At 42.6% G+C, this 20,592-nt stretch overlaps 2 protein-coding genes across 2 annotated transcripts; both read left to right on the forward strand.

Moving 5' to 3' along the window:
• Positions 1 to 265: 265 nt before the first annotated feature.
• camk2n1a (calcium/calmodulin dependent protein kinase II inhibitor 1a) lies at positions 266 to 1,335 on the forward strand (the record flags this gene model as incomplete). Its single annotated transcript, XM_079186007.1, has 2 exons — positions 266 to 434; positions 1,265 to 1,335. 2 exons carry the CDS (start codon positions 266 to 268, stop codon positions 1,333 to 1,335), a joined length of 240 nt encoding a protein of 79 aa, XP_079042133.1.
• Positions 1,336 to 16,325: 14,990 nt separating this feature from the next.
• Positions 16,326 to 20,378, forward strand: LOC306716114 (ATP-dependent RNA helicase DDX19A-like). Its single transcript, XM_079186689.1, has 12 exons — positions 16,326 to 16,509; positions 16,979 to 17,018; positions 17,102 to 17,197; positions 17,306 to 17,441; positions 17,707 to 17,799; positions 18,003 to 18,105; positions 18,260 to 18,374; positions 18,530 to 18,707; positions 18,793 to 19,030; positions 19,348 to 19,510; positions 19,693 to 19,884; positions 20,058 to 20,378. The coding sequence occupies exons 1-12, from the start codon at positions 16,453 to 16,455 to the stop codon at positions 20,117 to 20,119; spliced, it is 1,473 nt and encodes a 490-aa protein (XP_079042815.1). The 5' UTR covers positions 16,326 to 16,452; the 3' UTR covers positions 20,120 to 20,378.
• Positions 20,379 to 20,592: the final 214 nt, after the last annotated feature.

The raw sequence follows: 20,592 nt of genomic DNA on the forward strand, positions 1-20,592 counted from the left end.
AACAAAAAAATCTGGAAATTTTGAATAATGTTGCCGATGCTCCACGAGCGAGAAAATTGAGGACATTTTCATTTACTGTTATTTCTGTTGCGTACCTACGGAGACAGACACGTGTCTTCGGGGTAAACAGAAAGGGCTCGATCGTGTCAGCAGATAGCGTTGTTTTTCTTCCTCGCTTTTGTTTGTTACAGACGAGCGGGTTCAAGCTTGGCGACGAGCTGTACATTTCAGTTTATGCGCCTTGGTGATAAAGACGCATTTGGAGATGTCGGAAGTGCTGCCTTTCAACGAGGAGAAAATGAATCATTATGGAAATGAGGGCGACGAGGGACACCTTTCCTTCACCTGTCGTCTTCAAGACACAAACAACTTCTTCAATGGATCACAGAACAAACGTCCGCCGAAACTCGGACAAATAGGCAGGAGCAAACGGGGTAATTATATAATTAAGGCGTTTTCGTTTGTATGGTGATGTGTTGAATGCGCACGTAGGTTACTAGTGGACCATAATTAAGGACGGTTCCCTGTGAAGCCAGAAAGGCAACACCTTTGCTTCGAAGTGGTCTTGAACCGAGCGTATACTAGAAACATTGGCTATTGTGTGCATGGTGCGATGTACGGGTTTTTAAATATTTTATTCGCATTGCAACACAAGTTGGATGCGCAGTGCGTGCTGTTAAATGCGCTGTGAATGCTGCCCAACAGAGTTGTGCTGAATGTCCCCTCCCCAATGATTGGATGGAATGGTTGAAATGTGGTTTGTAATTATGATTTTTGTGTTTGCATGATACATTGAGGCTCTTTGTGTTTCGGGCTTTGTGTGTCCTGCATTTCCTGATGAGACCCATGAGATGGTCCTTGAAAAGAACTGAGGCTCACTTGTAGTGGTACATGCATGGAGAGGCAGACACAGTTGCATGAACAGTGATGCACAGACACCACACGGACCAACATGGAAAACAAGCAGACATGTAAGAATTGCATGTGTATGTGCTGATGACCCGCACAGCAAGAAGACCCGCAGACATTTAGACACGCACATTCACAAATGTGCATCGCACACACTGACGCACGCCATCGCGCTAATGGTTATCTTTTTTTTGCGTACTCTTACTCTCTCATGCATGCACACACCACTACTGCTCATGCAGCGCACTGCTAATGGTTCTGCGCTTTAATGCCCTCCTGTCAGCCGGTGGTGAATTTTTGAGACGCCACACCAAGATGAGCCTCCCTCATTAACTCTCTCCCATGTCATCCACAGTTATTGAGGATGAGAATGGCGACGCTGAAGCACTGCAAAATGGAACAGAGAAGACCCCGGCAGAGGCTTAGAGCGCTCGGCTCAACACCCCCCCAAAAGACACTCTTGAAATTTTGTATGGCGATGTTGACCAGTTGTAATCCAAAGACACTGTATATAAGCACTTTCTCTCATGTGGCAGCAAGCAGCACTTCCACGCCCTGCTCTCCCAGTCAGTCATGGCCATCCGAGTGACACGCACTGGCATGGGTGGGAGATGGCAGCAGAGGAGACCCCCAGGTGGACCCCCCCCTGACATACACACACACACACACACACAAACAAACACACCCTTGATTGCAGGGTTTCGCCATAAATCCAAAAGCGGGAGAAGACAACAAGAGGGGGGGAACGAGGTGGAGGAAGGAGGCGACGCTGTCGAAATGCAGAAATCAGGGACAGGATACAGAAATAAATCTAATATATAAACTAAAGCACACACTTCTCCTATATCTTATCAATCAAACCTATGGTACCATCATTTCTGCTCTTCATTTTGATCGAGGGCAACTGAGTAACAGAGTTTGTAAATATGGAAAGGGTAGCCCATATTTTCTTGCACAAAGTGGGAAACTGGTTTGTTCTCTGTGTTGAAGACTTTATTTATTGATCCTTTGGAATATGTCTTTTGCAGTGACTTAAGGCCAGAGGGAGTGTTCTTTTGTATGTTGAGAAAACTTGAAATGAATGGGAGTGACATTTTTTTTTTTTCACTTAACAATTCTCGATGTTGCCTGAGTGTTTTTTGTTACCATACTTTGCAGCTAACGAGTCATTTATAGACGGTGTACCTCCCACCTGTTTGTAAGCTTCCCAGGCTTTCACCTGGATTGGTTGATACTGTAACTTGACTGTACACACCCTATTGATAAACTATTTATATTGCATTGTGCATTATCGTGTGTGCCAAATCTCATGAGGAATAATACTGTACAAGATAACTTCTTTTTTTTGTGCTTTATACATTAACTCAACATCAATTCAGTTGTTTTGTTGGGTCGCCATTTTTTAGGGCCCTTTCTTAAAACACTGAGATACCAACTCATGCATGGCAAATATGAAATCATGCATGCACGGCAGAAGCTCCGAAACTCTTGTGTATTCTTGGAGCACCTCGTATACAGCTTTGAATGACAAACCTCGAGAAACAGTCTTAATTCTGCGTTGTACTGTACGATTCACACTGATTTGTACAGTGGCCTAATATCTTGTAATAAAGATTATGTTAAAGTACTATTTACTGTTTAGTGTTGATTGTGATGTAAGTAATTATGTACTTGATGTTGCTTTTTGTTTTTTGAACTAACTGTTTTAAAACTGTAGCAAAAACACAAAAATATAGTTTTGTATCAGAAGGATGAAGACACACACTAGCTTGGCTGACTTTTGGACATTACTCCTTGTACAGTTTCCCCTGTTGTTATTGGATTGCCTATCTGGGTGCCAAGGAAGGTCAAGTCAGCATCTTCCACTGTGAGAAAGTAGCATCCCATTCTTTGGAAAGATCAGATATGGGAGGAGACAGAAAATGGGAAGAAAGACGAGCAAGTAATCCCATCAAGATTTTGAAATCCACACTCCTCATTTGTTTAAAGGAGGATTGAGACACTCGGCTCGGACGACTGCGCAACAGACTACGATATCAGAAAGTACAGTATTGCAAATGATTCTGTGGGGAAAAAATGTACACCACTGCTTCCCAATGCAATAAATGTCTGTTTGCATCTAAAATCTCAGCTCCTCTCTTTAATCAAGTCCTCTTTTTTAACTCCATTGCCAGGGATGTAAATGGTTCAGGGGGCACCGAGGCGTGAGGAACATTGATGAGACGTGACATTTCCAACTCTGCTGCTGTGGTGACTAAATGATTCATGTTGTGTGACGAGCCTCTGTCAGCGTACAGCATCTTAAACCCGGACCGCCGGGATGTGAGCTGGGAACACATACATGCAGCAAAACGCACACACAAACGCACACACGTCTGTTTCAGCTCCAACTGCAGGCAAGCCTAAAATATAGTCTCTCTCCCTCCCCAGTCTTGACAGACATGAAAGGGGCTGCCTGAGCTGGGTACCATGGTAACAGATGCACCTTCCACTCAATGGGTGCCGCGGTGGGTTTTTTCGGCGCAATAGTCTTCCCCGAGCCTCGGCGTGATACCATCGCTATCTTTAATGGAATGTTCTCCATTATCTTATCTCTGCCCTCTTCTCTCAAGACCTCCTATTCACTCAGTGGCGTGACCGCATTATCCCGCCAAAATAGTCCCTTCTTCCAAGACGGCAGTCAAGCATGACGACGGCGCCTACTGCAGTAACGTCCTTTCCCCTCGCACAGAATGAGAGGGTTTTACATTTAAAGAGCAATGGTCTATGATTTTTCTGCGTGGTGGATCCTTTCATCCGGAATGAAGGCGTGATGTGATCAGATTGAGCTTGGCTCAGATCAGTCTAAACAAAGGGTCAGATAGTATTCAGACGCAGTCAGCCCTGTAGGACTTAACTAGTAACATACTGCAGAAAATCACAATTCATTCATTTAAAACGTTATTTTACATATTACTATTATTTGCCTTTCAGTCAATTTGAGGGTGCATTGTTATTTGTTTAATCAAGGTTCTCTATAAAGTATTCAGAGCATTCATAGCATGCATAGCAGCAAACAACTATTGTCTGTGTAAAGATATAGTGGAGTAATGTCTCCCTGAGCAGAGAATGAAGTCACTCTCCCTCTGTATGTTTTGTCATCCAAGCTTCTCTGTGCTTTGTTCACATAGTCGGGCCGGCAGTGTGTGCCTTTTAGTGGATATTAGTGCATGTGAGTGCACTAATAGCATTAGTGCCCCATTGGCTAGCTCATGGCCAACGCTCTGCACTGCGCTCATATGGTGTTTACAGCTGATATCGCTGTCCCGACCGACGGGGGTGTCGCGGAAGAGCAGCACCAACCCTTTGGATTCCCTCAGGTAAACACTGTTTCTCTATCAGCACTGTTACCAATGTTAGCACTGTTAGCCGTGAGCCACCGGCTCAGCTGTCACCATGTTAAGAGCAGTTTGAAGGTAGTAGATGTGCTCTGAATTTCATATTGAGCACCTTTTAAGTGTTGTTGCATTTGCCATTATGTCATACTTTTTTCATAGTAAGTCAAATATCAATTATCAGCATTCATCACCTTTAGGCTCAAGGTTACAGGTGGATTTTTTGAGGAATCGTAAGGTGACCAATAGAGTTACAAAGATGCCAAAGAGTTATCTGAATTGCTGATTTGCAGGTGCATCAGTCACAAACACTGAAATGTCATTGCATTCCAAATATCATGACGACAAAGTGACAAACTGCGTCATCATAGACGACCACCACTGACAGAGGGCGAAATGTGTGATTTTCTTAACAACGTCCAACTTCAGAGGGACCTCAAAGTCAAATCAACACTTTCGACAGTGACAAGAAATATTTAAGATTATAAGCCTCTCTATACACTGGAATTGTATAATTACAGTAGCTCTGACATTATGAATGATTTGATCTATATACTGTATCAATTGGTTGATATCAAACTGACTTATTTTTTTATTATAAAACTGACCTAAGTTGATTGTGCATTTTACTAAAGAACAATTTACAAACTTATTCTATAGCAAGACTTTAAAATATCTGGATTTTAATGAAACATTTGGATTTGGATTCAACATAAGTGTCCACAGTAATGATATTGATGCTGATTCTCTGTTGCCTTTGAGAACTGGAGCTTCCCATTTTTCAAATGCTATTCATTATTGGAAAACCAACAATATTGTATTTTCTGTAATTGTGTGTCTAAAAAAGTAAGCTCTCAGATATTTATTAAATGTTTGTTTGTGGTTTTCTTTGACTTCATTTCCCTTCAAAAACATTACAGAGAAGTTAAAGCAGAAAGTACGTTGGATGTGAAGCAGAAGCTGACATAATGAAACATGCAGATGAAAGGTAACTCACAGAGGTTTTAAAAGACAACAGTAGTGGTTGTAATAACCAGTATATACAGTAAGTGTGTGATTAACAGACTTAGGAAAAAGTGACCAGTCAAGCAGTGCCTCCTTTATTGATGTATTTCTTATGGAAAGCTGATGGAAAAAAGGAGAAAGGAGAAAGTAAAGAAGGAGAAAATAATGAGAGAAAGCTGTCTTTTTATGTAATTTCCTGATCAACAGTTGGTTGGAGCATTGTTGTTATTATAACTTTGTCTCCTGGGAAGGAACTGAGGCTCAATTTAAGGTCTACTTTATGATATCCATTCAAATTTGTTCCTACCAAGTATTTAAAAATAGACAGTTATGAGTGTCAAAGTGCTCCTCACTGTCACATCTCTGTCGCTATTGACAGCCTCCTCATGCATTTAATCACAGTGATAATCCAGGAAAACATATTTCTCAGTGTATTTAATACAGCACATATCCAGTTGACATGCATTGCACATATTCATTGATAAACCTATAAGTCTCAAATGCAGGTTATGTGTTTATCACACAACCCCCCAGACAGTATAGCTGCACACTGACAAGATGCTCAATCCTAATGCTGTTATCACAGAGATGCAGCAGATGTTGCACACCTCGGGCTGGACAGATAAGTTCAAATTTGAGCTCAGACTTTGTGACCATCGCTGTTAGAAGAGGCTCAAAATGACACTGAAGAGCGAAGAGATCCTCCATTATTGTCATTTATGTAATGGCAAGCTCTCTATTGCCCATAGTCAGTCACTATTTGGATAATGTTGTGGCAAATGCGTTTTGTAGTGAGGAGTGATGAGAAGCTAATTACTCGTGCTGTGAAAGGAGGGCAGACGGAAGTCAAGATCTGGGTGGCTGTTAGTTATACGCTCTGACAGGTGAAGAAGAGAAAGACAGGAGGACAACAGGAAGGAGTGAAATAGACAAGGGAAAGAGACCGGTGAGAGCATTCATAGGTCACTGACACAAGGGGGGGAACCACTCCCTGCAAGCCCCCTGTAAGCTGCACACACACACAAGCGTGCACTCACTTGTACACACACTCATTGAGGAAAGCCAGCCTCTGCTTCTGCATCTCCTGAATCTGACCTTTTGTGTCGCAGCATGCTGAACCACTCACTGGGAAAACCACCTCCTCTCTTACTTGGAAGAAATCAATGGCCTTTTAAAAAAAGAATATGATGCTGGGGCAACATTTGCATTTTATTCCACTGGCATGTGCATCTTTTGTCTGTGTGTACATGGGCAGATGGGTGTATTTATTCAGATTTTGTGTGTCTACATAGATGTGCGCACATATATGTGTGTGCATTCCTGTGTGTGTGCGTGTAGTGGGCAAGCGCAATTGGCATTGGGATCAGGTATTCTCTCGCTGATTTAGACTCTGCTGGGAATTCAGAGCTGCGACAGCTGATAACAGGGAAAAGGGAAATGCAGTCTTGGTTGCAGTCCTGGTTGGGAAAATATATGAATATCCCACTAGACACCAGTATATTTTGTCTGCTCTAGAGTGTTGGTTTTTTCGTCAAGTTTGTTTGAGCAGAGCTGAATCAGAGGCTTTGACCAAAAAAAACAACCCTGCCTATGATATGATGGTAAAACCCACATTTATTGCAGCTAAATCGTGATTGCAGATGACGTCAATCTTTCAAGCAAGGTCCCTCTCAGATATCAGTCCAGCTTCTACTTATCTCCAAAACCTGAACGCCTCCCAAATGCTGGCTCGGTGCACATTGTCCTCGTGTGTTGTTCTTGTCTGAAAAAGGTTGAGAGTCCAGATTTAACAGATGGGACTCTCAGGACAGAGTCATAGAAACGAACAAACAGCCAAAAAGACTGGGACCACTTTAACATTCTCTCTGTTTCTCTCTGTTTTCCAAGGAAAGTGAAGAGAGCAGGAGGAGGGGGGAGGGCGGGGGGAGGGCGGGGTAGGCAGATCGGAAGGGAGTGGGACAGCGGCACGAGAGGGAGATGAGGAGATAAGAGAGATGGAGAGCCAGGAGAGAAGGAGGAAAAGAGTGGGATAAACGAAAGTGAGAGTAGAGGAAGAGAGAGAAAGAGAAACAGAGGCTCAATATGATGAAATGAATGTCAGGGAGGAACAGTTCAGACCCACCAGATGGTTACTATAGCAACCACATCCCCAGTCTCTCTCTCTGTCTCTCTGTCTCTCTCTCTCTCTTTCTCTCTGCCTAGTTGCTTTGTTGCTGCTTTAAGTCTGTGGAGGGAAACCAACAGCTGAGAGAGACAGCTTTTTACATTTTGGTGCAGTGGCATCGTAAAGCCTCATTATCAACTTTACATACTTGTGTGCGCACTTATGTAGACTCAGTATTTTATGATTATTTCTTGCCTCCTGGTTAAGGATTTCTGTCACAAACACCACCTGAAGCAGCAGTTTGCTCCCATGACATAATTCCCTGCAAAAGCTTTTGTATGTTTAAGGGTTAGGAACGAGCAGCAATGCTTTACAGCGCAGTGCACCAGTGCGGGGTCATGAACAGTTCAAGGAAAAGGCACCAGCAAGAGTCTCTAGTGACCTTAACAAATGTCATGTTTTTACCCATGACCCTGCCTTACTCACAGACACTCAGGCATCTACTGTATGTAGAAATGTGTCGGGTTTGCATTGCGAAGTGTGCATCGCTGTAAACACCGCAGATTGAGATGCTGCTGCCGAGCGTTCTCTTCAAGCTCGGCAGCAGCATTGGACTTCTCCATCGAGATTATATCCGCCTCTGCAGCATGCAAACAAACGCCCAATTAAAAACACGAACACAAGCATATGCATGCTCACAAATGCAAGTCTAGCACCATGCATGCACGCATGCCCTGCAAACACATGCACACACACCAGCCGGGAAATATCCAAACTGGGATACACAACAAAGGGAAGAGCTTGTGGGGCCCCCCAGCTAATCTCATGGATGGAGATCATTTTCAAAACAGAACAAAATGGTGGGCCATCTCTTGGTGGCTGAGTGGGTCTCCGCAGGACCCCCGGGGCGGGATGGCATGTAACTGTGTACGCGTGCCTCCTGAATAAAAGATGCTGACCTAGATGGAAATTTGCCATTGGTCACTTAATTTGTCCTACATGTGTGATTGGCCCGTGCCCATCCACACAATATGGCTGTCCAATTGACCCGAGAGCGGAGGTGGTGGTGTTTGTGAATGTCGCAAACTTCTCTCTACAAGTTTTCACAGAATATTTTCTTTAAGATGCAATAATAGGTGAGGTAGATTTAAGAATGTATGGTATATATTGTTAATCACACTAAATCAATTTAAAAGTCTAAATAGTTGTCGTTTTTTTCAAGTCCTTGTAGTGTATATGTGGTTCTCTCCTCGCCCCAACCTATAAAAAGCTTCATTTTTCACCTTTGGGTGCTTTACTCTGCACACAAGACAGAATCACGAAAGGAAACATGAAACACATTCATAGCTGCTCCATCATCAACTAACATCACACAGCTCACTGATGCAGATTGGATTCATGCGATGTGCCAGCGCTGGACCACGTGGGACTGAACTTAGTGCATATGTCTGCAGGTCTGTGAGCATGAATGAGCCCAACTGAAAGGGTGTTTTGTATCAACATTGTACTGAGACCTTCTACATAATTGATATGCAATTTGACTGCTCGCCATTAATAACTTATTGAGGAATTGAAAATTGTTGAGCCGGGGCTTGATAGCCTTGACGCTCTTTGGCTCCAGTAGATGAATGAACACGGCCATGGGATCGTCAATAACTGTTGAACTCTAAACTGCACGAGCGAATGAAAAGTCTGCTTCATCTCTTTTTCAGGTTTTTCAAAGGACTCACGGCTATTTAGCCCCACCTTGTGTTATGTAATAATCCAGCTGTTGAGTGACGTGGTTGGGTAGTGAGAGCTGGGTCTCCCCCGGAGAAAAGAGGGAGGCTGGGTTCCAGATGTTCGTGGTTGTCTGGCAGACCTTGGGGGTCTGAAACCGTGTTCAGTCCTTGAGACTCAGCCTGTGTGAGTCCCAACACACTGATTCTTAAATCTTACATTTCTCACATATTTGTGATAAATAATCCCAAAACTGATCTTTGGTACTATAGTGAATTATTCAAAAGGACCACTGACAAATACATTTGTGGAAATATTTATTACATGGGCTACTGTAACCGTTACATTTGACATCACTCAAAGATCAACAGGTGAGCCTAAACCTGCAGCAGTTATAGACCCTCAGGGAACAAAATGTAGAACAATACTCAACAAATAAACTAGAACAGTTGAACAGAGTCATTGTTGCCCTTTAGCAGGCATTGTGAAGGTAACCAGGACTAGGAAGCAGCTGTTGGTCTCACCAGTTACGAATCAGTACTGACATGGTTAAGTCAGAACCAGGAACTATTTTTTCCAAAACGTCTTAATTTGTACATTTTTGCTTTTGGGCAGAGTTCCAGAATACAGTGTAGTGCACCATCAACCCCTAACATCAAGTTTCCCCCTTTTATTTCCTCTTAAGTGGTTTGTGTTCTCCACTATCATTTGAAAAGACCACTGCTTGTTAAAGGGTTAAAACTGGATTCTGAACATAAAGAATGAAGAGGTCATTTTTGTCCATATCAAAGGCTTAAAATGTCGTCAATTGTCTTATAAAACAAACAGAAAAACACTTTTTATGAATAGTATGATGAGATATAAGTAATGTCGGTGATTTTCAAAAAGAGGCATCTGGAGCAACATTTTCTGTTAAAGCAGGTTCATGTTTAAATCGGAACATATGCATGAGCAGCTTTTGCTTTACTAAACATATTTTCGTTTTTAAAGCAGGCAGGTGTGTAATATAAAGGTTGGAGCTCTGACTCTGACGAGAGCAAGCCGTTCCATCCACATTGAAATTCCTCGGTGATGTCCACTCTGCACCATCAGCCTCTCTGGCTAAGCCTCAGGAATACCAACCAGCTGTCAGCCCCTTACTCTCTCTCACCCTCTCTCCCTCTTACCATCTATCATGTTATCTCTATCTCTCTCTCGCTATCTCTCTCTCTCTCTCTCTCTCCCTCTGTATGCTCTCTCTTGTTGACTGAAGACAAGTGCTGCATCACCATTTTAATTCGAGCGTGGGCGTGCAGGTTTTGTTTTATTTTTTTTATTCTTGCCAAATATGTATGGAGCAAGCAGTGAGGAGCCGACACACAGAGTGAAGGATCGGGGGTATGAATCTTAATGACTTCTACCAGAAGAAAGTGGGGAGAGTATGTCTGGGGAGAATCTGCCCTTAATCTCCCCCTCTGGTTTCCTCTCTGTCTCACCTATGGACCCTTGCATGCAGCTCGTCTGTGTTTACAGGATTTGTCTCCCTTTGATTCAGTTTAATTAGTTGATGATGGACAATGAGCCGAATGCTGCCGTGTTAAAGACAGAGAGAACAAGACAGAGGAAACAGACTCCTATTGCTGCATAGCTTTACACGCAGTGTTGCCGTCACTCCAAAGTAGCATGAACAGAAGCATGTTGGTATGTCCTGTTGCGTAGGATGCATACCATATTTAGAGGTAGAAACATTTATGTGACTATTAAACTCTTCGGTATTATTCAAACAGTCAAGTGCTACGAGGAACAGACCTATGACAAGTAAGGGGCGCCACCCTGGGTAAAATTCATTTACACTAAATAACCATGTCCACTTCTGTGTACTTTTGGTTTGGGCCTGTTTTTCATGGTTTGGACTAAGCCACTTAGTTTCAATCATTGGGAATATCGGATATGTTGATGTCTTGTTTTGTCCAAGCAACAGTCCAATACCCAAATATATTCAGTTTACTATCATTTCTGTCAAAGAGAAGCATCAAATCCTTACATTTGAGTCACTGGAACCAACAAATGTTTGGCATTCTAGCTTAAAAAAAAATGACTAAAGAATAGTTTTAGAATAGTTGCAGATACATTTTATGTCAATCGACGAATTATTTTACTGAAAATGATGGGTGTGATGTTTGTGTGTCCATTCACTGTCACCTTGTAGTGTATTGTTGTTCCCACCACACACACAGAACACAGAACACAGAACACAGAACACAGAACAGGACACAGAACACAGAACACAGAACACAGAACACAGAACAGGACACAGAACACAGAACACAGAACACAGAACAGGACACAGAACACAGAACACAGAACACAGAACAGGACACAGGACACAGAAGACAGAACAGAATACAGAATACAGAACACAGAACAGGACACAGAACAGGACACAGAGCACAGAACATAGAACACAGAAGAGAACACGGAACACGGAACAAGGAAAACCCAACACACAACATACACACATGTAAATAGGCAACTGTTTGCTCACACATTAGCCATAACAACCTTATGAAGCTATATCGAATGTGTTTGTAATAATCTACTTGTTTTGGGGCTTTGCTGCCAAATGGCAAAAAAACAAACAAACAAAAAAACATTGAATGCTGCTTTCAACGTCTCCTGTCTTTTCTAGACTTGCCCTTCTGCACCTGCCCACCAGTTGTCACTACAGAGCCCTCACCTCATCTGTCTCAGTCACCTGTCTACACAGCTGCTCAGACCCAGTATGTATTGAGGACAGCTAGCGCTTGCTTTCACCCTAATAGTCTACTGCTGCTACCTTTTGCTCAGTTCTGCCTGTCTCGTCTTGTTATGCCTTCATGCCAGCATGTTCAACCCTTATTGAAAAGACTGTCTTCTCTGTACCGACTGTAAGAAAAACAGTGTTTACCTCACCTTTCCTGCCTTTTTATTCTGCATATGAGTTCATGTCATGAACATTTAACTTGTAACTAATCTGAACCATCTTTGTGTGGTTGGCCATCACAGAATGTAATATTGGTCCATAATTAGATTTCATTTATTCACTAATTGTCTGTTACTAGACATTTGTATTCTGTATTTTGGGGGGCTTTCAGAATAAAAGTCGATAATCATGACACAATCTAACACATTTGCCTCCAAATTAAAGGCACACCTGGACACTGGTGAACTGCTCGTTCAACCTTTCACAGTTCAAAACCGCCTTGAGGCGACGTATGAATGATTGAATGAATGAACGACTGAATACATTTTTAATTTTTGGGTCATACCACTGAAATGGACCATCCAACACACGATTATACCACATAAACAAAGACTCATTGCTGCATACTTTGTATGTTACAAATGAAACTAAAAATAGGAAGCTACACGTTTTACACAAACAACAGAGCAAAGACAATATAAAGGACACCTATTAAACACATGTTTTTAATAGCATTGGAATTCAAAAAATGTCCAGATGATCTGCGAATGTGAGTCTTTTCATTAATTAAGTCTCCCAATAAAACAGTGGAGCAATCCCCAAAAAACTAAATAATGTCCAGTTTCATGAGGAAACAACACCTAAATTAAATTTCACCCATGAACAGTTGTGAATACTAAGAAAAAGATGTTTACCTCCTCTGTCAACATTACCCATACAACAAAGTTTTCATTGTTGCATTGCATACATTTTTAACTGGTGGTGAATCATCAAGCTTAAGCTCCTGTGTTAGTACCCTGCTGAAGTGTTACTGTACACATTTATGGAGCGCATAATAGAGAGTATATACTGCCTACATAAAGTGTGACATACTGCATACTTATGAGGATGAAGTAGTGTTTGAGGCGGTCTTACATGATGTATTTGTGGGCTGAGTGCTTACCTTACCTGAGATTATTCACATAGAAAACTATTTTCTACTGCGACCACTTCACTCTGATATCCTCTCTGTCATACTCAGCACTTGAAATGAGTCCTTATGTGGCAACACAAAGTTCTTCTCTCTGTCTCTTCCAAATTCTCTGGAGACATCAAGCCTTACTTTTACTCTTTCAGTTGCCATGGATACCTACGGCAAGGCAGCTAATTCGAGGCAACAATAAACCCCGCGCTTCCAAGCCGCTGACAAATTTGTCTCCGAACTGACAATCTAAGAGACTCCCTGTACCCTCGCTCACATGCTGACACAAACCAACCGACGTATCCACACATAATGATGACGATAAACCTGGACTGACGCACTTGACCGTTGGATGACAGCGGAACCGCGATCAATGTAATCTCCTTCGGCACAATCCAAAGCCACTGTCATCATCAATCTATGTATCCCAGTGGAACAGTGTGTGTGTGTGTATGTGTGAAATCAATTCTGCATTCATTTAAGGAGCAGCCAGCCTCATCAGTCGGGCTCTAGAGGTGACCCCGAGTGCTCCTGCAACAGTCCAGCTCTGGTTGATAGCCTGGTATCCACTAACTATGCTGTACTTTACCTAAACAAAGTGCAGTAGAACTCTCAGATCTGTATGTAATTAAAGAGATAGTTAAATATTTTGGGAAATACACTGTTGGGGGTTTCACCATGTGGGGGAATCAAAAAGAGAGAGGCCTACAAGTCAAAAGTAAAGCCTAAACTGGTTTGAACCCCCATCAGGTGTTGAAACCACAACACTGGTGGCTCAGTGGAGGAGCCCCACAGGAACCCCAGGGAGTCCCTGTGACATGGCAATGAAGTCACCACGACTATAAACAAAGGTTGCTGAAAGGAGGTAACAACATTGGTACTCAGAAAAAACCTATAGGTCCCCACCTCGCTGGACGAGCAACAGGCTGTTTTTGTGTGCACGAACACACTTGGATCCTATTGGAGAAACGGATAACTTGCCCCGTGCTCCTTTAACCTGCAGAAGGAACATCAGGTAATCCCTGATTCTTCATTCTGCCACATGCGGAGCAGCGCGCCGCTTAACCCGCCGACAGAGGGCGTCACGGTCCCCGGGCATCGGATGGAGAAACTCCGCTGATCAAGCCCGAAGAAACACACGCCGATCGCTGATATCTGGGCAGAGATAGCTCATTGTGTGTTTTTGGAACCTTGTTTGTTTGTTTTAGCTTTAACTTTACTGTCACTGTGTATGTTACAGACCGCCGAGTCACGTTCAGTACAGTGAAACATAATTGTTGTGCTGCGGCTGTAATAATGTTGATCCACGCTGCTGAGCTTTGTTGTGTTTAAATCCGCCACCACGAGTAAAGTCGGTAGATTGTATTTTCTCAGTTGAAGGACCAGTGTCAGCAGCTATCAATCCTGAGTTTGCCCATCAGGCTTCTGTGTGATAAAGTTAGAGTTACTGAACTGCTGTGTTGAGGATTTACTTTGCTTTGAGTGCTTCCCTTTCTTTTCACACACACACACACATACGCCGTTACGCTCAATCATACGCGGCCTCCATCGTGTGTCTCATTCGCCCTTTAAATAATCGCGCCATTGTTAAGTCTCGCGCCAACTTTCTCTTTTTCTCTCTCCTCCCCCATCACACACACACACTCACACACACACTCCTCCCACCACGTGCTTGTTTGTTGATTTTAGGTATATGCTTGTAATTGTACAATAGCTGTTTTGTTGATTTATAATATTATAGATTTTTTTTTATCAGTATTGTTAAGATGAATAAACTCCATTGTAGTTTTAAAGAGCAGTTTCTGTGATTATTTTGTGCATATGTGTTGCAGTAAGAGCTGGTTCAAAACGTCACTGTTCACTTTATAAATGAATAAATAGTATGTTAACTATTGACATTTTGAGTGAATACCAATTTTGAGACTTAATCCACAGTTTGGTGGATTCATCCTATTGATATTAATATGAATACTTTTATTAATATCAATAATTACATTTTCAAACATAACCAAACCCGCTCCTGCCAGATCCCAACAACACTAATTTCTGGTTGCATCAGAGGAGTTCATTAATGTGTCTGAGTTTTTTAATTTGGTAATATTTAGGGTTTTCCCACTCATCAAAAGGCTGTTAACTGATGCAGTCATGCTACGTGTATCTCAGAGAAACAGCAATACAAGAGAAATTCACTTCCTCCTTTAAGCAGCACAATGTTGGAAATAGTGACAAACTCCAACATGTACAAGACTCCACTCAATTCATTTCAAAACATCTGAGTGCCGAGGCTGTTTCCCAGTGCTTCACTACATCCTCAGGGTAGACTTAACAACGAGGGGGCCCCAGTGCAAAAATGAGCTCTGCAGTAGTATTTTGTGATCATTTAATTACGTTCAACTGTTTTTAGGAAAATACAGGATGTAAACACGATATTAACTGAAATATTACTGGTATTTTACATTTTGACACAGCCAGGGCCTCTCTGCAAGACAGGGCCTCAGGTAAAAAATGCAGGAGACACTTTAAAGGTCTAGTGCGTACAGGAGCTGGTGGCATCAAGCGGTGAGGTTGAAAGATTGCCCTTATCTAGAGGCAGCGTTTGGTTTGTCCACTAACAAAAACACTACAATTATTTTTTTCAAGTGAATATACGCTGATGAAGTAATAATATAATTGTATTATATATATCCCCCTAAATGGTACACACTGTACCTTTAAGGCCCTTACAGTTTATAATGTGTGTTAGTGGTGTATAATACCAAACAAATTTGCAATACATCAACTTTCTACAAAAAATATTGCCAAAACGTGAATCTAGGGCCTTGGGGCCTTAAGGGTCTGGGGCCCCGTGGCACATGTTTTCTGGTTGGTAATCCAGCCTTAATATCTATTTTGTCACACAGGTGGGCTGCCTGGCCCCTGGTTTGGATTATAAATAAAAAAGACCTGCATCATCTTTGTTAACAGTTTATGTGTGTGCGTGTGTGTTTGTGTGTGTGTGTGTGTGTGTGTATGTGTGTGTGTACAGGCAGGCATAAACAGTATTTTTGGAGGGTGAGTCTATGCAGACCGCTTTCGCGCCATCTACAGGCTATTCAGGGAAGTTTTTCTTGAGATTCAGCCTCCAATCTCTGACCAAAAACGTTCAAATAAAGTTTTATTTATTTATTTATGTTATTTGATTAATTTAGTTTGAATTGAAGTGCCAGTCATACCTGCTACTTTTTGTAAGTTGGATAGGAACATTCAACAAACTGGGAAATATTATCGTGTGCACTTGCGTTCCACCCGGACATGATAGCGGTTGCACAGGTGCCCAGAATCGGTTTCGGCACGCCATTGTGGAAAATAGTTACTTTCACATTACTGACTCCTCGCTGAGAGCTTACCTTCCTAGTTGAGACGACCCGGGTAAAATAACGAAAGAAGAAACTGTTCCACAATGGCTACGGACTCCTGGGCACACGCTGTGGACGCGCAAGAAGCCGCGGCGGAATCGGTAAACCGTAACTTACGCAACACGAGCTAACGTGTTGTTAGCATGTTTAGAAGATGCGTTGGCCTGTTGTGGATCAGTGAAACGAAACTTTAACTGCTCGGCGTTTCTTCCTACATTAGAAACTTCCCAACGACAGCGCTGCCTGTGAATAAATTATTGTTTCAATAACTTATCAACTTAATAATCTAAACTACCGGTTGGCGTCTGTTTTTTCGTGAAGGCTAAGTTAACTAGCTCGAGCTGAGTTGCTGCGTGCTCAGTGAGTTACTAGCTTTAGCTGTTAGCTGATTAGCAAGAAAATGATGCAACATGCTCTAAAATAGGACTAACGTTACTAATGAAGACGTAACGTTAGCCATGGCTTAACGATAGTGTGTCTCATGTGTTACCCTGTCCTGACTCGTATACTTTTAATCATTATTTTATGAGAGAAACAACTCTTTAAACTTACTTATGTTCCCCCTTACAGATCGGTAGCCTCCAAATAAAGGATAAACCAGAGGAGAATGGTAAGTGTGAGATGCAATAGTAAGAACTGTAATCCCTTAAAACGTTTGGGTTGTAAATAGAAGCACAATATTCACTATTATAGGCACGGTGGCAAATGCTACAGAGCCCAGCAGTGCCGCTGCAAAGACACAAGTTGAAGTAGAAACCAAGGGAACAAATGAAGAAGAAAACGACAAAGGTAAGCACTTTATCATTTAGATTTTTCATGCTTTATTGTTTTTTTCATTGAGATATTTGGTTGTCTCTTGAATCGTTGCAGTCCTGATAACATAACTTGTTTTTCCAGATGACAAAGCGGCACAGTCATTACTAAACAAGCTGATCCGGAATAATCTCGTCAATAACACGAATCAAGTGGAAGTTCTTCAGAAGGATCCCAACTCTCCGCTCTACTCTGTCAAGTCCTTCGAGGAGTTGCGACTGTAAGTGAATCTTCTGTTCGTCCGTTCACCTCTCTTGGTGCTCTACAATATTATTCAATCATGTCACAAATATTTATGACATATGCATGTAGCCAAAAATTATGCGTTGGAGCCAAAATGTTACCAACAAGACCCAGATGTAAACCAAACCTGCTCCAGGGGTGTTTGCAATCAAAGCTGCTTAATTAAAGATTCTTTCGAAAAAGATCTGTCTTCAGACTTTGCCGAAGGTGTGACGTCTCTACCTATATTCTCTCGTGTGCAGCAAACCACAGCTGCTTCAGGGCGTGTACGGCATGGGTTTCAACAGACCATCCAAAATCCAGGAGACTGCCTTACCTATGATGCTGGCTGAACCGTGAGTATGCTTTACACTGTACATGCATAATGTGGAGTCCTCTATAGCAAGGCATTGTGTCTCTTAAGGCTCACTGAAATTGAGTTTAGAAACAGTTTAGTTACTATACAACTAATTAAATTAATCACACCTCTTGTAACTCACTTTAAAATGTAAAGGTATTTTGCCTCTTTTGTGAGCTAATTCTTTGTTTCTTCCTAAAGTCCACAGAATCTGATTGCTCAGTCGCAGTCGGGAACAGGGAAAACAGCTGCCTTTGTCCTGGCCATGCTCAGTCACGTAGATCCCAACAAAAGATATCCCCAGGTTAGTCCCCCCCCCCCCCCCCCCCCACACACACACACACACACTCCACTTCTACAAGATCTGAAATTGTGTGTTTTAAAAGGCTGTTTGGGAGTATCTGACAGCCTCATCCTTCCTTTCACAATAATTATTAACCTTTTTATTTCTCCATCAGTGCCTGTGTGTGTCACCCACCTATGAACTGGCACTTCAGACTGGCAAGGTAATCGAGCAGATGGGCAAACAATATCCTGAGGTCTCACTAGTCTACGCCATCAGAGGAAATAAATGTAAGGCTTCCCTGTGCTCTACAATGCTACATCTACACGATTATAGAATTACATTTTGTCAAGCGTTTGAATCGTTCCCGCTGATGAAAACATTACTGCGGCTGAGAGTTGGCTCTCTTGTGTTGATGCGTTCTCGTTTCTTGTGAATTTTGCAGTGGAGCGGGGCGTGAAGCTGCAGGAGCAGATAGTTATCGGCACACCTGGTACCATGCTGGACTGGTGCGGCAAATTCAAGTTCATTGACCCCAAGAAGATCATGGTGTTTGTGCTCGACGAGGCCGACGTCATGATCGCCACACAGGGTCACCAGGACCAGAGCATCCGCATCCAGAGGTCAGAATAAACACCAAATGAAAAGCACCCGCGTTTTTAAATCCACAACTACCTTCCGTTCAGTCCTATCTTCTCTGCTCCACAGGATGCTGCCTAAAAACTGCCAGATGTTGCTGTTCTCAGCCACGTTTGAAGAGACGGTGTGGAACTTCGCCCAGCGCATCGTGCCTGAACCCAACATCATCAAGTTGAAGAGAGAGGAGGAGACGCTGGATACCATCAAACAGTACTACGTGTTGTGCAACAGCAGGGAGGAGAAGTTCCACGCCCTCTGTAACCTCTACGGAGCGATCACCATCGCCCAGGCCATGATCTTCTGCCACGTGAGTTCACTCGCTTCAATCATTCAATTCACATAATCTGTACTAAAAACACTGAATCTCACTTGCGCACCCCACATTTGATAGGGATAAAGAAATATAAGCTCCCTTAAGTTTCTCCTCTGTGACCCTATGAGGATGTCCAGTAAACCGGCTGTTCTCCAATGCAAAGCTTTTTATATGTGAGAACTATTAGTCAGCTTATTTTACCAATACTTTCAACACAAGGCCTTCATCACACCCTAACTCCTCCTGTAAATCAGCTAGTCGTGTCCTCGCATTAGGTCTTGTATTAAGTTACGCTCCTCTCTCTAATCCAGACGAGGAAGACTGCGGGCTGGCTTGCAGGGGAGCTGTCCAGAGAGGGCCACCAGGTGGCGCTGCTCAGTGGAGAGATGCAGGTGGAGCAGAGGGCTTGCGTCATCGACCGCTTCAGAGAAGGCAAGGAGAAGGTCCTGGTCACCACGAACGTTTGTGCCCGAGGTAAGGACCAATCAACAGGCATCAATGTCATCACAAGACTTTCTATTATAATTATTATTGAATTATAAAAGGTAAAAATAGAACATCATGGGTATTTTACTGTTTAATGTGCGTAAACAGTAAAATACAGATATACAGTGCTGCTAATGATTAATCTTTCTCTCCCCTTTTCCTACATGCAGGCATTGATGTGGAGCAGGTTTCTGTGGTCATCAACTTTGACTTGCCAGTAGACAAGGATGGTAACCCAGACAACGAGACGTACCTGCACAGGATTGGTCGCACGGGACGATTTGGCAAAAGGGGGCTGGCCATCAACATGGTGGACAGCAAGATGAGCATGAACATCCTCAACAGGATCCAGGAGCATTTCAGTAAGTCTGCAGCTGCTACACACAGACACCTTCTGAAACACACAAACGGTGGGATGAAGTTGGTGAGGGACGTTCATCCTTAAAAATAAAATAACTACTCAATTTAGGAAGACTGTGGCTTTCAGTGCTGTCAACCCTCTAAATGATACCCACCATGTTTTCTCCTTCTGCAGGTAAGAGAATTGAAAAACTAGACACAGATGATCTGGATGAAATTGAGAAAATCTCCAGCTAAAGAGAAAGGCGTTTATCGCATGAAGGACGACCACCCGACTCCCCTTCCCCTCTTGGCTCGCCAAGGACTGTACGCTCCTACAGTGTTTTACGCTTTTATTTTATTTTTAGCCGTCGGAGAAAAGAGCAAAACCACAAACACAGCATATGTTTACACTTGGATATGTCTCCTCTCAGACGAGTGTTTTGGAAGTCTCTGGAACATACCCCATCTCACTCTTTGTACTTCTTTGAATAAAGTCTATGAGTTTATTACTGTGTATCGTGATGCTGCTGAAGCAGCCATAGTTGACTCTGTTTTACTGAACACACGTAGAGTTAAAAACACACTTTTTGGTGTTGGCTGTAGTGGTGGCATGATACGAGCTATTCTGTAAAGAGATTCATGAAAAAAAAAAAATATGTGCCACAAAGTCCTTCATTTTAAAAGGAGCAACGTATAATTGAATGTAACTGTAGTACGTAGATGATGAC

The sequence above is a fragment of the Pholis gunnellus genome, assembly GCF_910591455.1.
Source record: "Pholis gunnellus genome assembly, chromosome: 3".
Classification (NCBI taxonomy): domain Eukaryota; kingdom Metazoa; phylum Chordata; class Actinopteri; order Perciformes; family Pholidae; genus Pholis; species Pholis gunnellus.

What these genes read in the sequence shown, in the direction of transcription:
- LOC306716114 (XM_079186689.1), top strand. Translation starts at nt 16,453, where the DNA reads ATGGCTACGGACTCCTGGGCACACGCTGTGGACGCGCAAGAAGCCGCG. An exon ending in CAGAGCATCCGCATCCAGAG is followed by an intron (nt 18,708 to 18,792) that starts GTCAGAATAAAC and finishes TCTGCTCCACAG; the next exon opens with GATGCTGCCTAAAAACTGCC. An exon ending in CACGAACGTTTGTGCCCGAG is followed by an intron (nt 19,511 to 19,692) that starts GTAAGGACCAAT and finishes TCCTACATGCAG; the next exon opens with GCATTGATGTGGAGCAGGTT.